Source organism: Pipistrellus kuhlii, unplaced genomic scaffold, assembly GCF_014108245.1.
Source record: "Pipistrellus kuhlii isolate mPipKuh1 unplaced genomic scaffold, mPipKuh1.p scaffold_m20_p_18, whole genome shotgun sequence".
NCBI classification, from domain to species: Eukaryota; Metazoa; Chordata; class Mammalia; order Chiroptera; family Vespertilionidae; genus Pipistrellus; species Pipistrellus kuhlii.
In genome coordinates, this window is record NW_023425493.1 from 17,705,989 (window position 1) to 17,730,515 (window position 24,527).

The following is a 24,527-nucleotide window of genomic DNA, read 5'->3' on the forward strand; positions in this document are numbered from 1 at the left end:
TTAGAGAAGGAAGCAGATTTTTTAACCCCTGTTTTATCTCTTTGTTTAAATACTTACTTGCCTTTTGGGGTGTGTAGGGAGGACATGGTTTGTTTGGTTTTATGCGGCTAAAATATAGGAGTGAATCCTGGGTGAGTGGTTAGGCTAAAATATAGGAGTGAATCCTGGGTGAGTGGTTAGGGTTGGAAACGCAGTTGGGGAGTCATAAAGGGGTCTTTTGAACCTGTGCATGTTGACGAGAACCTAGAAAGCTGTAAGAAGACAGCCGCTGAGGGAGAAACATTGAGATGAAGTGGAGGAAGAGCAGAGAGAAAATTGGTAGACACCAGAAGAGCACGAGGCCACAAAACCAAAGGAAGTGAGAGCTGCAAAAAAATAAAGCTGAAGGCTGCAGTGTGTAGTGCACTGAAAAATGAGAGTGAGTGAAGTCCCTCAGGACTCTGACCTGCAGTCATTGGTGGCAGTAGCCCCATCCCAGGGGAGCTGTGGGAGCAGCAGCAGGTGGAGGTCAACATTGTAGGTATAACTAAGTCAAGACAACTTTTTTTTTTTTTTTTTTTTTTTTTTAACCCACAAGAGTAATTGCAAAATTACTATTGTGGGTCCTAGGGTAAGTGTACACTTAACTTTGAGAAACAGCCAAACTGTTTTCCTGAGGGCCTGTACCATTTTGTGTTCCCACCACGAACACACGAGAGTTCCAGGTTCTCTGCCGCCGTGTCAGCACTCGGCACTGTCAGTGTTGTTTTTGTCTTGAAGCCGTTCTAAGCGTGTAGTGGTGTCTCCTGGTGGATTTCATTTGCTTTTCCTGATGACTAATGGTACTGAGCATCTTGTCATCTCTGTCTTCTGTGGGGAGGGGACTGTTCAACTTTTTTGTCCCTTTTTTGAATTAAGTTTGTTTTCTTGTTTTTTAAATGAATATTGAAAAGATATGTCATTCATTAGATGTGTAAAGTTTTCTCCCTGCCTTGGTACCCATTTCAGTATTCTATGTGACAGTGTAAGCGTGTGCACGAAGCACTCTTGCGACCTTGTGAACTTAGCCGGCTGTCTCTAGGAAAATCACTGCCTCCCCCATCCCCCCTCATTCCCTCCCCACCCCTCCCCAAAACTCATTTTTACTTGAAAGGATGACTGACAAACTGATTGTTGAGACTTGCATATGTTCTCAGATTTCAAACTTACCTAAAAAAATACTTGAGACACTCTCTTTACAATGAATGGGGCAAACCTGTCTTTTGCGGATGATACAATTTGGAGCCCACCTGCCTTTTAAAAAGAATTTTGGAAAGCTTTTATCAGCTATTATTGTCTTACAAACTCCCAATAATTAAATTTTTTTTTGGATTAGATTGGTGGTGATATTACATGATTTGAATGCTGTGATACCCAGGAAAGTAATACTTTACAAAGGACCATTACATGATGTTATAAAATCACTCATGGGTAAAAGACCCATTCCACATACATTGTAATGTATGATAGTTCAAAAAGACTGATTCAGTTCCAGGCTCCACATTGCAACTTTGAAGAAACTGCCATTTGCCGTATTTTGGTTCACTATTACGTGCAAGAACTATTAAAATATTCCTCCCTTTCCCAACTACATGTCTACAAGTGCTGGATTTTATCATCTACTCAACCAAAATGTATGCCAAAAGACTGAACGTAAGAACAGACACGAGAATCCCATTTTTTGTGTGTGAAACAAGATATTAAAGAAATTTGAAAAAATGAAAACATTAAACAGTGCCATTCTCATTATTTTTTTAGAAGTCAGTTTTTACGAAAATGTGTTAACATGTAGTAAGTTCATTGTGATTTTTAATTAAGTGATACATTTTTTTTAAATGTCTGTTTGAATTTCTATGGCAACTTAAGTTCTTTGGAGTCTTCAATCATTTTAAAGAGTACATAGGAGTCCTCAGACCAAAACACACACACTCACACACACACACACACACACAAACAAACAAAAAAAACGCATGAGGTTGCTACTTAAGTCATTCTGATTCCCGTGTGGCAGGTGTGTTCCAGAGGTGGAGAATGTGGATGCCCTAGCCTGGGGCTTCTTGGGTTTGAGGTTCTTAGTTCTCCAAAAGGAATTTGTATTTACAGGATTGATCAATGTTACATCCTTTAAAATGAGATGTTGTTCTAGATCCCTCTCTGTCTTCACATTATCATAGACGATATCCCACCACTTACAGATAAACCCAGTGACTTGTGTTGTGGGAAGACGTGTACCTCTTTCTCCACCAGATCAGCCGGAAACCTCGATAGAGAGCCAAGATGGTGGATTTACATCTCACTTCCTTAGGCCTTCCCCTGCTTGTCTCACATAGAAGTTCTCATTAGGACTGACAGTAAAGGCCGATGGGAGAGGAACACGGAGAACACTTGCCCAGCATGGAAACTGGGTATGAACGTACCTTGGTAGATGCCCTGCGGGCCAAGGAGCTCAGTGATGTATGCAGCTTGGGCCCAGCAGCTATATGATTCTCTACTGAACACATCCTTTTTGCTCATCGGTATTCCACAAAATATCGTCAGACACTTTTCTTCATTTTTGTTAGTGTTCTCTCTCTTCTGGCACTTGAAATGTCAGCGGGAGTTGGAGGCATACACATTCGGATGTAAAGCTTCAGACAACAAACATCCTGATTGAACACAGAAGAACTAGTTAAGAAATCATAGAAAAATCACAACTGATCTCTTCGTTTGGGAGGAGTCGAGTTATTATCTTTGTACACAAGAGACCATCTATCATAATGAAAGTGTAATATGCTAATTAGATCAGACGGGCAAACAGCTGCACAACTGTCCCAAGACCTTCTGGACGAAGCAGGACTGGAGGGCCGAGCCCCTTGCATGAATTTCGTGCGTCGGGCCTCTAGTGTGATTATAAAATGACTCCTTTTTTGGCTTTTATATGTGGTAGTGTTAGATGATAACATTTAACTAGTGGGTTTTGACTCAATGGTGGGGGGAAAGTTCTTAAAACCTTGTGACATTATCTAAGGTAAAAGAACATTTGGTTATAGCACTTATGATCTGGTCCCTCTCTGACCCAGAAACACGAATCTGCTTGACAGCATTGCTAAGTCCAGGAACTAATACTGTTGGGAATCTTCTAATGAGATTTGGGGTTTTTAAATGTCCCAAATAAAAAACCTCTAAAAGATTAACTGAGTAAGAGTTACCCTCACCTAACCCATCACCACCATCCCCAAGAAAAGAAATGTTAATGGCTCTTTAGTGAATTTGTAGGATTGCTTCTAATACTGTGTTAAGCACAGTGTGTTTGAAGCATAATTAACTTTTTGTCCTTCTCAAACAAGCTTGATGTTAGAGCTGCTTAAATAATGTCTATTTTATTCTGGACCTCAGCTGAGAATATAATATTCAGACTGTTACTTGAGAGTTTTTCACTTTGATATTTGCCCTTGAAGAGCCTTCTATAAAGACTTTAAGACACTTTGGGGAATGGCGGTTGCTGCTGAGGACGGTGTGTGACCATACTGTTCACGTAAGTCATGCAGGAACTTGTTTATGGAACGTGTCGTCTGTGACACTTCTCCTTTCCACCTTGGTTACAGAGAGGTGCAGAAAGCTGTCAACACTGCCCAGGGGTTGTTTCAGAGATGGACAGAGCTCCTCCAGGACCCTTCCACGGCCACAAGGGAGGAAATCGACTGGACCACCAACGAGCTGAGAAACAACCTCCGGAGCATAGAGTGGGACCTAGAGGACCTCGACGAAACCATCAATATCCTTTCTGTGCCCTTTGGGCCAAACAGACAAATACACAAGTTTTTATCCAGTTGTCTTAAGCATGTACATTGGGCATTTCCTTTTATAACTGATTGATCTTGTTTTTATTTATATGCCAAGATCTTTTCTAGTGCATGGCGAATCCTGCAACACAGCAGCATAGCGCAGCGGTCCTGTGTCCAGATCTGGGAGTCAGTCTCCGTCAGTTACCATGCGACCTAGAACACACTGCTCTGTGCTTTCCTTTCCTTTCTAGTAGAAAGTCAGGATAATAATAGTACCTCGTTTCTAGGGTTGTTGAAAGTTTAACAGGTAGAGAGTGTAGAATGGTGCCTGACCCACAGTGAGCTTCTATAAGTGTTAGTAGTCATTACTACATTGAGGTACATGTTTATCAATGTATTGGTAATTGGAACTCAAAAGAAATTCCTTTTGTAGACTGCCTTTTTCCTGTTGAGGAACTATGTGACAATGCCAATATCTATTGGAGAGGTATCTTTTCTCACAAAACAGCATTTAGTAAAAGAACTATTATGCCAAGTGATGCTTTGATGTTAAATAAAGTCCACTGACCGACAAGCCCAAGCCCTGTAGAAGCTGAAATGACGTGTCCTTTTCCAGTGGAAAAAAATCCAATTTAAAAACAACTTTAGATTGAAGACATACCAATTGTATGTTCTGCGTTCTACTTTGTTTGTTTAGCTGTGATAAAGCATCCAGGAAACCAGACATTGTCAGGAACACTCCATAGTCAGCACAGGTTCACATGCAGCCGTTGTGCGAAATGCTTAGTTTCTGTTCATCAGAATGACCCCGGACGCCTTTTAAATTATGAAAGGACAAGTGTGTTCTCTACAATGAGTGGGACAAAATATATGAGAGGGTGGGATCAAGATATGTCTTCCCTTGAGACAAGGGGAAGAGAAAAAGATTGGGGGAGATAGTATGCAAGAAAGAGGACAAAGTTTTAATGATTAGTCATCAACCAGCAAATAGTTATTGACTATTTGTGCTGGAGATTTTGTTAGTTACCAAGATTGGATTAATAAGCAAAACAGTGTCCCAGCCCTTACGGAATGACAGTGAGGGGTAGAGAGGGACTCAGGGACAGACATTATTTAATAAGATTATAGCACAAACCCATCCTGCAGACCATGAGAGGAAGTCCAGGGAGTCTTGCAAGTGTCTGACTGGGCAGCAGGACCAGGCCGGGGGTGAGGAGATCAGGGGAAGCTCTGCTGAAGAGGCCTCCGTCTCCAGATCAAGAAGAAGGGTTCGCTCCTTGACGTAAGTGGGAAGGTTTAATGACAAATGGAAATGGCTTGCAGAAGCTGTCATGGGAGGCCTGGCTGGCATGGCTCAGAGGTTGAGTGTCAACCCATGAATCAGGAGGTCATGATTGGATTGCGGGCTTGATCCCCAATAGGGAGTGTGTAGGAGGCAGCCGATCAATGATTCTGTTATCATTGGTGTTTCTATTTTTCTCTCCCTATCCCTTCCTGTCTCTGAAATTAATAAAAAAACGATTTTTTTTAAAAAGCAAGCTATCATGGGAAAGGTGATCTGGGGTCAAGAAAGAATAGAGAGGAGGTGCTGGTCAACATGTGGAAGAGCCCAGCCCAGCTGTGGTCAGCCAGCAGGGCTTCATTGTGGGCCCAGTCAGGCCTGTGAGTCTTCCCCTGACAGGCGTCTCCACCCTGAGGCTCAGGATCCTCCCACCCTGTGGCCAGAGCAAGTCTGAGAACAATGGGTGCCAAGTGGTGCTTTCAGAAGCCTTGGGCAGACTTGCCTGCTTGCCTGTGACAGAGTCTGTGGTCTAACGGGATGGGTTTGTGAGGCTTGTGGTAATGACATGACTTTCCCTTGACTTTTTGACCCACGCATAGTTGAAGCAAATCCTAGAAAATTCAATCTCGACGCAACTGAATTGAGTATAAGAAAATCCTTCATCACAAGTACTCGGCAAGTTGTCAGGGTAAGGAAGATGATCTTATCATGTTATTTGTGTGAGAAATAGCCAAACTTTCCAGAACTCTTTGCCTTAATTGTAAACTAGTACACCGACTCTGAAATCACTTCTTCATATGAATTGAATGCCAGTTTCCCACATAGAATTTCTGTAGTTGATAAGAGAGAAATCTGTCTTTAGTATCAGCAAGCATGTTTCTTAGAGCGGAAATGAGAGTCAACTGCTGGCTTTGGGAAGTTACTTCAGAGGTATCTACTTGTCTATACCTCTCACTCCTCCAAACCAGTTACCTTTTTTTCTCTTTAGTTCTTACTGTACTAGGTATCTGGACTAAAGGAAGAATTGCTATTGTAGAAACCATTTGGTGATTGGTGATCACTGCTTTGTGAAAGGGGACTCTTCGTTTGGATGGCCGCCTCTCACCATCTGAGTTTCAGCTTCAGGAACTCTTTCCACCCTGTAACTGGCATTTCCATACTCACTGCCTGACAGGCCTTCGGGAGTTATCCAGAGCAGGCGGGCATCTCTCAGAGTGTAAAACCCGGCACAAGTGAACAAATATTTAGTGTCCAATTATTTAGGAAAGAACTCATTGTTTAAAAACCTAAGAGAAAATAGCATTTAAGTCAAATCCTGTGTCATTAAGATTTGTTTGTATTTTGAAACTGTATGGCTAAGCCATTTGATTAGCATAACTAGATGTAAGAGAACCAGCTGTCTTGAACATATGTACTAGAAAGCAGCTTCCTGGAATGAGAAAACTTGGGATCATATCAGTGCTAACATATGGCTTTTCAAGAGTCATCTTAGGCAGGAACCTTGGTACATGTTAGCCAAAAACTTTATATCATGTGATTTCCTTTTGAATTTACTTCAAATGGTAGGTTATCACTGAACTTGAAATATTCTTGTTTCTCATTTTATTCACTAGTTGCCTCTTTACATACATATATCTAAATTGTTTATAAACAAACGTTTTAAAGGAGCAGTAATCTTTTTGGACCTCTGGTGTGGCCCATCTAGATAATGAGCATTTGGATTAGATAATCCTAATCTCTGGCCAATTCAGAAAGCTATTTTGATAAGGAAGCCCCATTGTTTGATGATGTATGTTTTGGGAAGGTAAATAATATCCCCCCCCCCCCCCAATTGATCTTACAAATACAGTTTGCTTCTTTATTTTTTGTCATAGACTTCCTGAAGGACACTGCTGTAAATGTTGGTAGTTAGTTGGTGTCTTGCAGTAAAACATATATTTTTTGTCCTTATTTATTAAAGTTGTTCTTTCTGAAAGGTTCTATTGTAAATCTTGCCAATTGAAATTCAGAGGTTAATATGTTGAAAGTTAAGTTAGTTGGCACAATTTGAAGTAGAATCCAAAGTTTGTTTTCTGATATCAGAAAATATGTTTAAAGAGCAGTCCTTAAAAGAAGTGTCGTAAATCAAATCCACGCAGCATAATGTTATAGCTTCTAGAGCTGAGATCTAAACCATCCTCAGCTATATGTGATCCGACTGAATACATAGGGTTGTTAATCATCTTGTTTTAATTTAATAAAGTCTAACTGAAGTCCGGTAGAAGAGAAGGAAGCAGTGGGTACTTTGAAAGCTGAAGCAATGTGGTTATCACTCAGACTTTCCACAGTGGGACTTATGAAAGCTGTGACACTTGTCATGGGTCTTAGAAGTTTCTAAAAGCCTAAAACCTCAACATTTGCATCTATAAAATAGTCTCCCGGCCGACTATTTTGGCAGCCTTAAAAAATTGTATTATAGTAATTACGTACTCAGTTCAAATCATTATAAAGTATATTGGATTGTGGTTACAGTGGATAAGCAAAATGGCTCATACTTAACCAAGTGATTTTTCTTTATTGTAATATTGTAAGTCATGGGTCCATTCATTTTCTTTCCATACAAAATTATTTCTAATGCCACTCTGGAAATTCACTCTGGTTAGAAATATTCTATACTTCACATGAGTCCAACTCAAAAATAAAATAAGTGACCTGTTGGTCATATCACTATTGGGAAAGTTTTTGCAGGTGTTTAGTGGTAATCATCCTGACGTGCCTGGGTTTTCATTATACTTGATACACTAGCTCTTGAACACAGGCGTTTGTGTTTGAGCCCCAAGGTTGCCATTTTCTATGTGACCTTGAGAAAGTACCTTAAGCCTTTCTAGGTGTCAGTGTCTTCATCTGTAAAAGAGAGACAATGCCAGCTTCAGAGGGTTGTTGTGAGAATTCAGGGATAATGTGTGTAAGCATTTAACAGTGTTTCTGGCTTATAGTAGGTTCCCAGGAAATACAAGTTCCTTTTCTCTTTTCTCCTCATTAAACTTAGTGCCCAGTTATCTCTTTTTAAAGGGAGGTTCTCTTTATTTCCCTTATTCATGAGACTAAATAAATAAATAAATAAATAAAACAATGTTGTCTTTTTGTTTTTTTAAAAAAAATTAAGTTACATATGTGTATTTTGCTAGTGTATAAAATGTTAACTATGACTCTGTTCCATCTAAGGATATTCATTTGTTATCTGGTCTTCTCCTTACCTTGTTAGGACATGAAAGATCAGATGTCAACTTCATCTGTGCAGGCATTAGCTGAAAGAAAAAACAGACAGGTGAGTGAACATCTGATTGTAGAGTATCAAACCAAAGAAAACGCAGTTATTATAGATGCTGACATCTGTGTATCATGTGACCCAGCAGAAGCCCTGTGCCTGCTGAGTCTGGAGAGAAGCTGGCAGGTTTTGTGAAAGGCCAGTCATCAGCCTGCCCTGCCCTCCCCCCTCCCACCCTCTGCTTCTCTCCTCTGGGTTTCAGAGTGCCCTTACCACACAGCCATTTATTCTGCACCTGCTGGGCACATTCCGTGTGTCAGGTCCTGTGAAGGGCGGTAATTGCTTAGTTACATGTCTTTTTCTCTGCTGGACCCCAGGCTCCTTGAGAGTGAGGAGGGATTGTGTCATGTGTTTCTTTTTGTTGGTGTTTTTTGTTTTGTTTTTTGTTTTGTTTTTATTTCCAGCTGCTATTATATTGCATATCTCATAAAATTCACTAGATAGTTAATGACTGAAATTTTATGAAATTTAGAATAAAATACAAGACATTTGAAGAACCTTAAATGTGTGTGAATTTACTGTGCTAAATTTAAATCTTTCATTACTTTGAATATCTTTTCTTTGAGATGAGATCCAGTTTTTATCAGTTATTACAAATGAATCATAAAATCTAATAAGTTTCTGAAACCAAAGCAGCAATATTAACACATCTAAAATGAAAATTATAAGAAACCAGCTCTTGAATTTTAGGTATCTTTTTAAAATTAGACACTTGTGTATGATAGAAATTCCTTTCCAACTGACAAAATGCAGTTCTTTTAAAAAAATATTTACAACATCACCTAATATAATAGACTTTAGATTTCATTCAGACTCCATAAAGTTACCAATAGTCCATTTATTAGACTCTTAACTCAAGAAATCAGCTCACCATATCTAACTGACTGACTAGGAATCAGCAGTTCATAATAGAAATCCCTACTTTTTACTGGAGGTGTGTTTTGACCCACTTACTGTTGACAAATAAATACAAAAGCTCAGCGAAGGGGGCTCTCCAAGTATCACCTCACTTAATTTTTCTGTTTCCTTCCCCTGGGTTTCATTTTTCAAATTGTTTTTATTCTTCCTGTCTCCCTACCTTGTGACAGTGAAGTAGGTAGTAACACCTACTCTCTGTTACTCCTGATCTCTAGATAGTATAGCTGAACATATAATATGTGCATTTGTGCATTGCCTTTCCAAGCATGGCTTGGAATTTTGTTTCGGAGGAGAGTGAAATGTCTTGGAGTCACAGATTGTAAAGGAATAGCAGAGCCAGGGTCCTCTAAGCACTCAAGTGGGTAGAGTCCCCCTTGCTGCCCCTGCTCTGGCACCTACATATAGGCTGGTCTTCCAGTGCCCTGGTCCCTCGCTCCATCTTCTTTCCCAGTAGAACAGACACTTATAGGCCAGACTGATGAAATCTAAACTACTGCACAATAAAGCATAAACAACTCTTAACAGTGTGTCCTATGTCCACCTAACCATAGCCCATGGATAAGCTAGAAAAAATAGCCTTTACTCAGCCCAGGAACACACAGGGCCCTTGGGGCCCCAGTTCTCTGTCCACAGCCCAATGATGCACTGAGCCTTTTTTCTGACCTGAAAGAAATTACTATGGGCCTCGGTGTCTTCCACAGAGCGCCTTAGAGTGTGCATCCGAAGAGCAGAAGTTTTATGTTTTAACTGACAGTCCCAGGACCAAGCTGGGGCAGAGCCTTCTGAAAAAAATCCTAGGTCTGCTTTATGCCTGAGAAAGTCACTGGCCAGCCTTTTGATTAGACTGAGGGCATTGGTCTTCTGGAAGCTCTCAGGCTTCCTGATCCTCTCCTCATTACCATCTGGAATTATGCTCTGCATCCCAGGCCTCCCTGAGGTCCTTGGCTGTGGCCATTGGACTGAATTCACCCCTGAAAGTCAAGGGAGGTCCGTGTCGGTATTGAGGGGCCGTTGGAGGGCTTTTCAGACAGAGAACCAAGTAATCAGTGAGGCTTTCAACAGTTCCAGAGATAAACAGGAGCTGGTAAGAAGATCTGGCAACTCGGTAAGAATCGTCGTCACCCCAGGAGCGGTCCACGTGCAGGGCTGGGCAAGCAGTTACTTTACCATCCTTGTCAGAAAGGCTTGCAGGGACCCTGGGCAGCCTAGACCGAGCTCACATCCCTGCCCGCCTCTTCATGTACAGAAGACAGTCCCAAACTTACCCTTTCCTTGCTATAGACTTCCCCGAATTCCTATCGGGAAACCTGTCCCTGGCATCTGAAGATGGTGATACTGACTCGGGTCAGGCACCCATTGTGGCCGTACCTGCCTGGTAAAGCAATGCCCAGTTCCCGTCTGTGATGCTTGTATTGTAGCCTTTTAGCTCAACTGAGGGGCATTGGGATTTATTCATAGGTTACACTGAACAGACATTGATGGTACTTATGCCTTCTGTGTGTGAGACTATGTCTTGGCTTCTTGTCACTCTAGGACTCTCTCCTCTCTTGAAAAAAACAAACAAAAACAAAACAAAACAAAAAACCTCACAAGACTCTAGGTCTCTGGAATCTGTTAGTCTGGAACATGGTTTCTGGGGAACTTCCGAAGGTGCTAGGCAGAGCTGGCCTGGAGGCCTAGTGCTTTCAGAGTGTAAGGTGTGTACAGATGGGCGTTTGTTGATTTAAAGTTGACATTTGCATTTTAATGGGACAAATCCCATTTTTGAGTCCCACTGGGAGAGTGTGGAGGCAGTGCCCTTCCTGGCATCCCTTAAATCGGACCACGTAGGCACCAGCCTATACCCCTGTGAAGGCGGGCCTGGGGGTAGAACGCTTTACGTCGGTGATGGAGCTCTTGCTCAGAAAGTAACCGCTTGTTTCCCCTTCCCTCTCGCAGGCGCTGCTGGGAGACAGCGGTGGCCAGAAGTGGAGCACAGGAGCCCCGGATAAATATGGGCGCCTAGACCGTGAGCTCCAATTAGCCAACTCCCACTTCATCGAGGAGCAGCAGGCACAGCAACAGGTACTGGGAACCGCTGCTGGGGACTGAGATGCGGAGGCGGGCACCTCCTTGGGTCCTCAGCCAGCCAGGGGGCTGTGCTGTTATGTCAGAAGGGTTGGACCAGAGCTCACCCTGTGGCTGCCTGTCTGCCAGTGCAATGATTGCATATATCAGGGGTTTCTGAAGCCCCCTCTACAGCATGGCTCTTTCACGAGAACCAGGCTTGATTAGATCTCTGAGGAAAAGCAGACCAGACCTCCAAACTGACAGACGGGGCCACTAGTTTAAAAACAAACAAAAGAACCCTTCTTCCCCCACCTCCACTCATATATTCAGTTTTTTGTTCATTTCAACAAAGGCACACTTCCAGAAAAAGTGAGTCCTGTTTTTTTCATCAAAAATTATTACTGGTTCCATTATACATGAAAATGATTGCTTGAGTGGAGGTGAAGGGTAGAAGGATAGGGAACTGATTATCTCTGTGTTGTTGCTTTTGATATCTAGTTGGAATAAAAGGAAACTAGTAATAATATACCTGAGGATTTGAGGATTATCTACCCATCGAAGTTCTTGATTCTTAAATATTGTATTATACATACAACTGAGTAGCCAGATTATTATGACCTCTGAATGCATAATCTGGCTACTCTGTGTGTGTGTGTGTGTGTGTGTGTGTGTGTGTGTATTAGAGGCCTGGTGCATGAATTCGTGCATGGGTGGGTCCTGCCAGCCTGGCTAGAGGGAAGGGACATGGGTGGTTGGCAGGCCTGCCTGCTGGTCAAATTCCTGGTGGAGGGGACAATTTGCATATTAGCCTTTCATTATATAGGCTATACACTGAGTGGCCAGATTATTATGTGTTCAGAGATCATAATAATCTGGCCACTCTGTGTGTGTGTGTGTGTGTGTGTGTGTGTGTGTATGTGTATTTTATATAGGCTATATGTTCTTTTGCCATTAGCATGTTTGCTTAACTAGCTGTCTGCTTAAATTGCTATTAACCAAGCAAATTTAAAAAAAAATAAAAAGTGAGGAAGTTACCACACATTAAATGAAACATTTATCATTCAGCAATTATCCTTGAGGTAACTTACTGTCACAGGGCCGCCTGTGTGTCCTTGAGGGGGGAAGAAAGGACTCTGTGTGTGTGGTTTTTCCCACGACCAGAGCTTTGCCAGATGCTCCTGTGTTTAAGTCAGCTGTGGATTCAGACCCTGACCCCAGCACTGGGCTTCCTCTTCCCAGCATCCCCGTGTCTCAGTGATCACTGCACAGGTGCTCTTGGCCATTGTCTGGCCCCTTGTTGGACTCCAGCCAACCAGAATCAATCTCTCTTGGTGGCTTTAAGCCCTGCTGACTGTTCACAAGTCGGATCAGCAGGAGATATCAGGAGCTTGACAATCCAGCCTTTGGAGCAGTGTGTTCTTTGAGGCGCCGGTCTGGTCCTTTGATTTCTGGGCTTTGCTTCTGAATGCGAATTGTCCCAAGTTGACAAAGAAGCTAGCAGCTGCTAGAGTGCTGGGCTTGGAACCAGGTAAGATGGCTTTTAATTGCTTGTTTCCCATTTCTCTGGCACCAGCTGATCGTGGAGCAGCAGGATGAGCAGTTGGAGCTGGTCTCTGGCAGCATCGGGGTGCTGAAGAACATGTCCCAGCGCATCGGAGGGGAGCTGGAGGAGCAGGCAGTGTGAGCATGAGATGCCCCTCTTGGGGCCATGAAATGGAGGGGAAGGGCCATCTTGCAGGACCCCTAACAAGCCTCACAGTTACATGACTAGTAAAACCCAAAATTGGATTATTTATAGCTACATCTTTTTGTTTTATAGACTTGCCTCTCCAAAAGAAGCAAATTGTCAGTTAAAATATTCAGCAGGGTTTATGATTATTATAATTTTTCAACATTTGCAAAATCAAATGAATTCCTCTGAGCAGGTACTAACGTGGGAATGGGAAACAGACAGGTAATCTCTGGCGATTTGTGTCCTGCAGAGGACAGGACATGTGCTAATGTTATCATTCCATGACTCTCCCACTACATCGAACAAAACTGTTTGCTTTACATCTTAAATTTCAACTTCATGAGAAAAACTTAAAAATTTAACTCCAATTAATACAAAATATTCCCCTTCAAAAATCAAAAGTAAAAACACACCAGGAATTATAGTTGGAGTTATTTGTGTTTTGTTTTGTTTTGCTCAAGCACAATCTTTTTTAACTCTGAAGTATGACACCAGAATCAGCATTCTTAAATGCTACTCCATAATCCCTTTACCATTTTATAATATTTTTCTGGGGGAAAAAAAGGTAATCTATTAGAATATATCAGAAAGTCTCCTATCTCAATTTTGTGTTCAGTGTTGTACGTTCATTTGTTATAAATTCAAACCGGGCACTTGTTCAGGGAGGCCCTGGGTATCAGAGGAGCGAACAGAACAATCAGTGTCTCTGCCATCAGAGAGCCTGGGTAGACTGGCCATGATGTCAATGAATGCAAGTCACGCAGAGGTGACGGGGGGGGGGGGGGGGGGGGCACTGCTGGAGGGGGGCAGTGGGGGACGGGGACGTGTGCATGGTGCCTGAGAGCTCTGGCTTAGCCCAGGCTCACAGAGTTCTCTGCAACATATTCATACGTGTGATAATGGGGACTGCCCCCGGCCCTGCTGAGGCCCTGTTTAAATTCCAAAACTTCTGAATTGAGAAACATCTGTCCCAGAGATTTCAGATAATGGATTGGGGGCTTGAATCCCGGTGTTGCTGGCTGAGGTTTGCTGGAACCAAGGCCTAGGCCCTGACCGAATTCTACAGCCCCTGCGTCGCCCAGGCTGTGTGCTTACAGCTGCCTTCCCCACACCTGCTTCTCTTTCTAGTATGCTGGATGATTTCTCCCACGAGTTGGAGAGCACTCACTCTCGGCTGGACAATGTGATGAAGAAACTTGCGAAAGTATCTCACATGACCAGCGGTATGTATGGTGCCTAAAGCATAAGGATTCTTACTTAATTGTAGAAACAGTCTCGGGGCATTCTCGTATGGCGCACCCATTCTGATCCCTTTCCTGGGGCATTTTCCCACAGCTGGTTGGTGGTTGGTGGCTTTTCTCCTGGTGGAGCCACTTGCTTTGCAATTACAAAATCCTTCTTTCTTTCTTTTTTTCCCCTATTTCCTTGCCAAAATGGGGAACTTATTTTAAAATAATAGTTAAGGAGCCAGTGACTGTTTCTCCTGGACTGACTTCATTGAAAGGAAAACCCTACCATTTCAGAATAAGATGCCCTTGCAGATTTAACTTAAATAGTTTATATTGAATTCCAATGTGAAACATTCCAGCAAATTTGCACCAGGATGGGGATGAGAAAATAACATCTTTTAAGTTAGTTACTATATAGGAAGATGTGTTCCGGTGACTTTTTTTAAATTTTATTACTGCAACCTATGTCCCCTATTACAGGAGAAATAACATCATTTTTTAAATCAAAGAAAATCCAGTATTTCTTTTTTCCCTCTCTTTACTTGGTGGGGGTGGGGTAGTGAAAGGAGGAACTGAGATTTGCCTTGAGGTAAGGTAATTTAAGTGTTCTTGGACCACAATATCACCTCCCCCATGAGAACTTCCTGTTTCCTGGTACCTTGTTTTTCTTTTCTTTTTGATATGTTTTTTATTAATTTCAGAGAGAAAGGGAGAGGGAGAGATAGAAACATGAATGATGAGAGAGAATTGATGGGCTGCCTGATGCACGCCCCCCATTGGGGATCGAGCCTGAAACCCAGGCATGTCCCCTTGACCGGAATCAAACCTGGGACCCTTCGGTCCGAAGGCCAATGTTCTAGCCAATGAGCCAAACCGGCTAGGGCGATACCCCGTTTTTCTTTTGGTTTCCGGGTCAAGTATATGCGAATGAGTCTAATAGTTTAGACTTTTGAGGCAAGACTTAAATATATGTGTATATTTGCTTTTTAGCAGTTTAACTCATAGTCAAGTTACATTCACAGTTCTCTGGACCTCAGTTTCTTATTGATTAAAAATTAGGCTCATTGTGAGGATTAAATGAAATAGTGGTGATTAATGTTTAGCAGTGTCTCCCATGTATTTTAGTACTTAGTAAATGTTTATTTTACAAAAATCATAAGACAGGCAGAAGATGGCCATAAAGGGCAATGACCTAGTATGTGCAAAACCAAGGTAAGCTCATAGCTAGGCCTATTTCCTCCTTTCTTCCCAGGATCAAGTAAGCGTGTTTGTGCTTCTAGGAGGCTTGCCATTGCCTGAAGCAGGCACAGCTTAGTTCATCTCTGACACTTTGAGAGAGAGGTTTGAAAAGTGTTTCTCTCCTATCCTCATCCCTCTGCTTAAAAAAAAAAAAAAAAAAAAAAAAAAAAAAAGCATTAATGAAGTATTATATAATCAGTTTAAACACCAGGCCTCTCACTAGTTGCAGTCAAGTAGCTACTTCAGCACCAGTTTTGTTTGGGGAAGAGCAAAGGAACAAAGATGCTCTGTATCTGTGCTTCCCAGCATTCCGGGTATGAATAATTTAGAAAAGTACTTGCATTGTGATAAGCTGTCCAGTGTGTATAAATAGCACCGAAACTTGCTTATGTTTTATTCTACTTTCTCCCAAACGAAAGGGTTGGGGAGCAAAGTAAGAACTTGAGTTATATTTGTCTAGGAAAGGGAGCCAGGAAACAGAGCATTTGGCCTGAAAGGCCCTTCAGTTTGGACAGCTCGCCTGTGGTTTTCATTTCCATCCTTGCTTGCTGCCCGAGGAGGATTGTTCAGGGCCTCCTGCTTGGCGGTGTCTGTTTCAGTCTGAGGACACGGCAATTTGTATTTGTCTCCGTCCTCCATCACTTTTGGGAAAGTTCACTGCTTCTTCATCAATCTGTACATACAGAAAGTAAATTAAGACACACTAAAGTTTGACTAGGCAGTAACTGAACACACGTCCCAAGGTTCTCGAGAGCCCGAACATCTGGCCTCCCATGGCTGGCTGCTTACCCAAGAGAGACACCATCTTGTCATTTTCCTACCCAACATACATTTTTTTTTAAAGGTAGATACCACTGGTGTTCCCTTTGTTCCCTGTAAATGGTTAGGACTTTTCACTTGAGGCCACAAAAGCTCTTGGTGGTTAGTCCCACCCCTTCTCTGGAGAAGTTAGCTCAGGTAGCAGCACCCTGAGGTTACCTAGTTCATGCTTCATAGAAGCAATTTACCACTTCAAAGGAATGTGGCTTTAAAGAGCCTTTCAGGGCTGTGCTAGCTTGCATGATGGATGTTCTCCTTGATGAAAACCCCTACTTAATGCAGTCACAGACGAGAAGGTGATTGGAGGTGGGGAAGGGGTTGGTAGAAGCCGATGGGAAGCCAGAAGGTGGAAAGCTGGTCGAATGTTGGAAATCTGGTTTTGAAGATGGCAGGATGCCTGGGGGTGGGGGTTGAGTGGAGGAATTAGGTGTGAGATGGGGGTGGGGTGGTTAGGAAGCAATTACCTGGACTGTTTTGTCCTGGAAGAATATGGACTATTTTCAATGACAGTGGTTTTGAGTTGTTATAAACATTTTTTATTTTATTTTATTTATTTATTTTTAATATATTTTATTGATTTTGTACAGAGAGGAAGGGAGAGAGAGAGTTAGAAACATCAATGAGCTGCCTCTTGCACACCCCCTACTGGGGATGTGCCCGCAACCAAGGTACATGCCCTTGACCGGAATCGAACCCGGGACTTTTCAGTCCCCAAGCCGACACTCTATCCATTGAGCCAAACCGGTTTCGGCTATTATAAACATTTTTAAATAGATGAAAGAATGTGAAGTTACTGTAGTGTCCTTCTCTGTTGAAGTGATCATTAAACAGACTAAAATTAGCTTCTGGAGTAGACCAGCTGCCTACTTTGGAGGAGTTCTGCTTCAGAGAATGACTTAGTGTTGCCTGCGGAAAGTCGAACGATCTATTTTCCTCAATTCATATCTTTTTATAATGGGATTCTCAGTAGCCATGGTGTGCTAAAATGTGCAGGCTTTCAAATAACCTTCGGGTGGAACAGTCTTCGTTGGTAGTTCTATTCAAACGGAGCTCTTATTTCTAGCAGTTGACCTACATTTTCACAGACTGGTGAACTTTCCTATAGGAAGTGGCAGGCTCACCACTGGAAAGACTGCTTGCTTTCTACATCTTCCCAAGTTAGCGAACGGTCTAGATGAGGACGGCATCCGGTGCCGTGGGCCCTGAGAATGTGTGTGAGGGTGTTCTTGTTCAGCCCGCACAGCAGCCTGTGCGGCAGCTGTTGTGGAGCCAGGACTTGGGCTGCAGCGGGGATTCCCCCGGGGCCTGCATGGGCCTGTGTCCCTCAGGGCCTCCTTGCTCTCAGCCATATAGATGGACTCCAGCCGCCTTGCTTCCTGTGCCTTTTCTAAATTGTTGGTGGGGTAGAAAGTTTCAGAGAAGAAAGCTCACTTTCATGCACAGAGAACCCTGTGGGTTCCTCTCACACGGTCACTGGCTAAGTAACCTTCTTTCTTGACTAGATGTGGCATCATTAGTCATGCTCGTGATCCCCAGAGCAAGCTCCTCATTTCCTGAAGTGACCAGCAGAAGCTTTCATTCCCTTTCCATCCTCCCATAGTGCTTTGAGAACGGGACAGGGTGGATTTATTGCTTTTTTAAGTGATTTGACTTTGGTGGGAGATGAAAGCAGGTGGGCTTTGATCTGCAATGCCAGGGCCAACACCTTTTCCAAGGATGCGGCAACCACCGGCAGAAAGCTACGAGCCGCAGGCTTTCATTAAAGTCGGAGACACGGGTTTTAATTAAAGACTTGAGACACGAAGCACATACGTACTTACTATCCCAGGGGAGCTCTGGGGGACGGCAGAGTTGCAAACGCGGGTGCAGTGCAGGCCAGGAGCAGGGCAGCGTCAGAGGATCAGGCACCTGGGCAGGTTCAAGAGCCTCCCTGCCCGGGTCATTTGCCCATTCTGTCACTTTTCTGCTTCCGAGTATGGCCTTAGGTTTCTTGTTGTAACCGGACAAACCATGGGTCCGCTCTGCCTGTCACTCACTACATGAGCCAGTGCAGCAGAGACAGGGTTGAATCACATATGAGCGGTTAACAGAGCATGATTAATATTTCTTACAGTTCTAGCTGGTTCCCCAACATCCTGTTTCTGCCCCGATCGATGTGACTGCATCTCGGGGAAGGTCCAGTCCTGAGAGCTAACCCTCGTGTCCTGCCTCGCAGATCGGCGCCAGTGGTGTGCCATCGCCGTCCTCTTTGCGGTCCTGCTGGTCGTGCTGCTCCTCTTCTTGGTGCTGTGACGCACAGGACCCGGGAGGAGGACAAGCAGCCCGCGGCGCCGGCTCCCACCTGCTGCTCCGGGGAACGCGGACCGCGCCGACTTACTCCGGGGGACCCCACCGCGGAGGCAGCTCCTCCGTCCAGTGCCGGAGGGGCCGCGGGAAGAGGACCTCACAACCTCACACTCCTGGCACCACCTGTCCCGTCCTCTGCTTTGCCTCCCTGGACCTCGTTCCCCGTGGAGGGCCTCTGAGGAATCCAGAAAAACTCGCAGACTCAGCTAGTGTTCACTGTTGCTCATTGCGTCCGTCCGCCTCTGGCGGCTCTTTGTTCCTGCTCAGACCCTCCCTGCTCAGCCGGCAGCCAGAAGGGAAAGGGGCTCCTGGGTCCCCTCCACCGCCCTGTGTGGGAGCATTCTTTAGCCCCGAGAGCCGGTCATTCTGGGGACAGACGGCCCAGAGCAGCTGGTGACAGAAAATGCAGTGGTTTTTCTTGCAGGGATAAATTGCTTTTCCAGGCACATCTTTTTGTGGAAAGAACAACTAATGGGAATAATGAAACACACTGGGCTCTGGGAGTGCTAACGACTGGTGTCTTGAGTTGAAAGGAGGCAGGGAACAGGACCCTGAGTGTGCACAGCTGAGGGCAGGGGGCAAGGTCATGGGAGGTCGTAGCCTGGCTGAATTCAGGTGGCTGCCCTGCAGGCTTCTCCCCCGGGGGGCAGCGTGTATTTTTAGGATGACCCTTAAACATATGGCTGCTGAGCAGCACACTTGAATGGATTTAGATCCTGTGGCACTCTCTCTACCTTGGCAGATGGGGTTGGGAATGGTGAGCACAATTATTACATTTAGTCAGAAACTGTAATGACAAAAAGGCTAGTTCTGGACCAGGCTTTTCTAGCCCTGAGAAATGGCAAAAAGGGGTAGGTGAACTGGTTGTTCTTTTCCTTCACATGACAACTTGATTTTTATCATCCATTCAAATCACTGAGCCAATCCAAATTTAAGAAACGGATGCTTCCGTTGACCTTTAGTTGCTGAGACACTAAACTTCAAGCTTCTGGTGACTTGCCGTGTTTCCAGCGTGCCCATGTACATAGATATTTTTATAGCCTCCCTGGTGAATAACCTAATACTGAAGTAGCAGCTGCACCTTCACCATCCTCTTTTGCACGTGGGAAGCACAGGGACATCAGATGGAGTTCTGGCGTTGACTTCTCATTTCCTAATCTTTTGGGGTCCATTCCTAACTTTTTCAAAAATTTTCCCCTCTTTTTGTTTGTATTTCATGGTTTTTGTTTTGTTTGGGGCTTTTATTCCTCCTTTTTTTTTTTTTTTTTTTTTTTTGTGATTTGCAATGATGTATTTGCCCAGCTAACTTTTGAATTGCACTTTTTAATAAATATTTGTAACAATTTTTTAAAGAAAGGGTATTTTCTCATGTGTAGGGTGCTGGCAGATATGTTGATGAAAGCTGAAAGCAGATTTACAAAACTCAAAGGGTGGTTGACACCCACGTTTACACTCAATTCTATTTGATATGTAAATAAGTTCATTTCTTTTCAAATGAGCATAAAAAGGTAATTGTTACAAAGGGCTTGAGATGTAGGGTACTAGATTATTTGTTTTACAAAGTTTCGAGATATTCAAATAGTCTTCTATAAATTCAGAAGAGGGATGGTCCTTAGATTTGCATTAAGATATACAGGTCTTTGTTAAAACTTTTTTAAAATGTGGGCCTTGTCTTAGTACTCTCATCCACACTCTCCGCCTTCCACGAAGGAACCGGAGTCTGAACTACATGGCTGTCCTGCTTCAGAGCCATGCCGTCGTCCAGATTTACTGTGTCGCATGTGTCAGGAAGGCCTGCTGGGAACACGCCTGATCATTAATGAGCGAGACATCCCCTGACTTCAGGGACTACGTTTTGTGATTCTGAGGTTCAGTGACTCAATGTTTGGATATATTTAGAATTGCTGACCTCACCCATTTCAGTGTTAGCTAAATAGTGGTTCTTGTAAAGCAGACTCACAGGCCAAAGCTGAATAGAGAAATATTCAGAAAGAGAACATTTACTGAAAACATAAGCATCATGTGTGTTCTCCCTGTAGGCTACTGCCCTCCTCCCTCAAAGGAGCTGTTCCTGGACAGCCGAAGCCTCAGAGCTGGCTCTTGCCCCTCTAAGCTTGATCCGGGGTCTGAGCCTGTTGTGCCCGGACTGGGCGGTCCCTACAAACGAGTGGTCAGGTCCCCTCTCCAGATTCCAAACTAGCGTTCCAAGAGAACAACCCAGGCCCTGGCTGGTTTGCTCAGTAGATAGAGCATTGGCCTGCAGACTGAAGAGTCCCAGATTCAATTCCAGTCAAGGGCATGTGCCCACGTTGCGGGCTTGATCCCCAGTAGTGGGCATGCAAGAGGCAGCTGATCAATGATTCTCTCTCATCATTGAGGTTTCTATCTCTCCTTCTCCCTTCCTCTCTGAAATCAATAAAAATTATATATGTGTCCTGAGGGGGAATCGAACCTGGGACCTTTCAGTCTGCAGGCCAATGCTCTGTCTGTCCACTGAGCCAAACCAGCTAGGGCTGAAATCAATAAACATTTATTTTGTTAAAAAAAGAAAGAGAACAAGCCAGGGCTTAGGGTGTGGTTAGGCTCTGGACTCCCATCCTGTGGCAGAGGTGGGCTCTCCTCCCTCCGTTTTCACACCCTGTCCCATGCCCATCGTGGAGAGAACAGACAGAACGCGCTAAGTCACAGAGAAAGAGCTCACTTGACGTTTATGGGCAGACCGTCTTACTAATCGGCTGGCTTGGGGGTAGCAAGGGGAGTGAACCACTGAGACAGTCCGCCGTGGTAGGCACCCAACTGCAAACTCAAGTCACTGTGAGCTCCCAGTCTAACCTTTGGCCCCGTCTTTGTGGGGACTGTGAACAGTCGCGGTGTTCCCCATGGGCCGCTGCGGGCTGCAGTTGTGTGTTACATGAGCATCTTCGTGCCAGAGCCCGAGGGGGAGAAACTTGGTAACTTGCCCATCGTTCTCTGCTTTTAGCCAGAGTTAAACAGACTGATGGGCCTGGGAGCCAACGGCTTGGCAACTTCCCCTCTTTCTCACCTCGTGAGATTAAGGGCTGTGAAGAGAAATCCGGTCTAACTCCAACCGAAATCTGTCTGTTAAGTGCTGTACCTTCTGTACGTGAAGGTAGCAGAGCCAGGATTTTTCTTCTGGTAAAATTTTTCCTGGCTGTAAAGGGAGCCCGGTACCTTTCCAGAGAATTCATAGCTTGGAAGAGCTAAGTGCCGAATGATAGATACAAGTTGCTTTCCAACTCTGTAGACTTTGAGCTGTTCAGCTTTCCCTTATAAACTGCAGGACGGATTTGCAAACAACACAACGTTCGGACCATCTAGAAAGCTGAGGTTTAACTACTTTTAATTCTCCCTCTGTCTTCCTCTTGCTGGCATTTCTTTCCCTCCCAGATATTTTTAAGAATTTTTTTTTCTCCCTTAAAGAGTGTTCTTTGTCCATCAAGAACAGAGAGAAGGTGAAAGCAAAGGATTCTCACAGTCCCTCAGGCCCTCTGCGTCTTTCCTGACCAAGGTCAGTTCTGCTCACTGGGAAACTGCCCTCAGGGTCCAGGCCAGAAATCGATAGAGGGGAGAACAGCCCTTCCGATGGGAGCAGACAGGCCAGCCCTGCCGTGACCCTCGGGGACTGAAGCCTGGTGCTGGGGTGGAAACTCAACCTAGCTGACTTCTGGGGTTAGTGTCCCCTACAGGCTCAGTGGACTTGAACACTTAGTTCAGTCTCCTTGTTGCAAAGATGAAACAGTTACAGCTGCCCCAGAGATACGGGGGTCATTTGGTGTGTTGCCTCCTGGACTTGGCCCAGGGGCCGCACACCTGGGGCGAGCTGACTTAAGGTAGGCTGGTAGTAACTTGTCGTGTCACCCCAGCTGTTTGCTGTTGGACAAACAGCAAAGCACCTCCATCGTGTTGCTGCCACCTACATATACATTATATGGGAGTCCTGTATGTTACAGTGTCTTTACTGATACAGGTATTTGGGGAGCTGAGGAAGAAAGAAAAAGAACTTGTTTCCTTCTGAGATAAGCTCACATGTTGGTGCTGTTTTCCTTCTGACATGACCTTTGCCCTTGCCCGAGGCTGTGCCTAGATCGCCCAGTGACCTGCCCTACTGCTTGGCTTTCACGTGGTCATTTCACGGAGCCAGACCCTTGTGAGGAAGTGTATTTTACCGTTTTCTTTTTAAGGTTGAGTTTTCAAACCTAGAAGCCACTTGACTATTCAGGGGGTATTGGATTAAGACCATCCAGCATCCTTATCCTCTGACTGAACTCTCCCCGGCCCTGGCGGCAGCCAGTGCTGCACTCCAGTTAAGCTTCCTGTCAGCCCTGGGGTAGGGCCAAGTTCAAGGTGGCTCTTTCCTGCTCTGTAGAAAGAAGGGTTAGCGGAGACCCACTACTGAGTGGCAGTTTCTACTGCAATTAAGGTCTGTTGTGGGAGAGGCAGGTGTCCTCATCCTCGGGGTGAGGAGAGGCCAGCCAGGTGTCCTCGGTAAGGTGTCGCTGATACTTTACTGGACCTGCTCGTATATGCCATGTGATTGTGTCCTAACTGACCCAGGCTGGGAGAGCGCCCAGGGTAATAGCCTGGAAACAGGGAAGGGCCAAAGAGAGCAAGCTGTAAATGATTATGGATCCATGTTCTGTAAGTGGAAATATACCTTCACTAGCTCATTTGTTATTAGAAATTGGTGTGATTTAAAAATAGAACGTGTAATCCATGGCAGCGCTCAGCAGGACTAACCCATCTTTCTCTCGCAAGGATAAATAACCTTATAGCATTTTTAATTACTAGAAGCTACAAACTAAAGTGAGATCAAGGACTGAAACGGAAAATACCCGGGTGATTTCCTCTGTCTCCAACCCCCAGGGAGAGCACCAGAGCCTTGGGGCCAGGCGTTCACAGCCCTGGCCACCGGGAGGCAGAGCACGCTTCTCTACGCGGTGGGTCTCCAGGTGTGCTGTGGGGCCTAGGATGGCAGCTTCCTGTGGGAACCTGCTAGAAACACAGGTGCACAGGGCCCACCCTGACCTGCTGGGTCCCGGCCTGGGTGGGGCCAGCAGCCTGTGTTCAGCAAGCCCCCCAGGAGCTCGGAACCCCTCTCCAGTGTGAGAACCACGGCTGCATTGTGGAGGTTCGGCTGCGGTAAACGCTCCTTGCAGAATAATGTATCTGCCACAGCCTTCCTTGTAATCCTGACCTTAAACAAGATTTGATGACACTATAAACTTGAAAAATTTTAAAAAATACTTGTGTAAAATAAAACCTCAACTAGCCATCTTTTAAAGTGATATTTTTACACCCCAGAGTCTTATCAGTAATGTTTCTTTCTTCTGCACTTGAAAAATCATTTCACAACTGTATAAAGAATGCTCTTCAGTATTAAAAGGAAATGGGGAGAACATGAGCTTTGTCCTGGGTCATTTTTCTAAAAGTTTGGTTGGTTTTTGTTTTTATTCTTTTCATATCTAACATGGCTTCTTCCCTTCCTTCTGCCCCGCTAGCTAATAAATATGGACATGTGCACACGCCTGGGGGAGGGAAGGTCTAGCTGCTGGAAGATCTGAGTTTCTGGACCAGAGAAAGCTAAGTTGTGCTTTCTTTAGTCGAGCTAGTTATATGGATTCTTACGTATTTTCCGGCATATAAGACGACCCCCTAATTTTACAGTTAAAACATAGGTTTAGGCCTATATTCTCTGTATAAGACTACCCCCCACTTCAAAGAAAAGACTTACTTTGCCGTCAAGATCTGCAGGTAATTTTTGTGCAATTTTGGTCTTTTGCCCCCAATTTTCAGTTGACTTTTT

General features: G+C 44.3%; 1 protein-coding gene across 2 annotated transcripts in view; it reads left to right on the forward strand.

Annotated features, from left to right (window-relative positions):
* STX6 (syntaxin 6) overlaps positions 1 to 24,527 on the forward strand; it is a 35,691-nt gene that overhangs the window by 6,071 nt on the left and 5,093 nt on the right. Inside the window, exons 2-8 of one of the 2 annotated variants that reach the window (XM_036442584.2) lie at positions 3,603 to 3,772; positions 5,658 to 5,752; positions 8,309 to 8,371; positions 11,228 to 11,353; positions 12,912 to 13,018; positions 14,199 to 14,293; positions 18,573 to 20,202. In XM_036442584.2, coding sequence (XP_036298477.1) covers positions 3,603 to 3,772; positions 5,658 to 5,752; positions 8,309 to 8,371; positions 11,228 to 11,353; positions 12,912 to 13,018; positions 14,199 to 14,293; positions 18,573 to 18,649 — 733 coding nt within the window. In that variant the 3' untranslated portion in view covers positions 18,650 to 20,202. Of the gene's footprint in view, positions 1 to 3,602; positions 3,773 to 5,657; positions 5,753 to 8,308; positions 8,372 to 11,227; positions 11,354 to 12,911; positions 13,019 to 14,198; positions 14,294 to 18,572; positions 20,203 to 24,527 lie in introns of those variants that run through there. The other variant, XM_045583167.1, reaches the window with a different exon arrangement.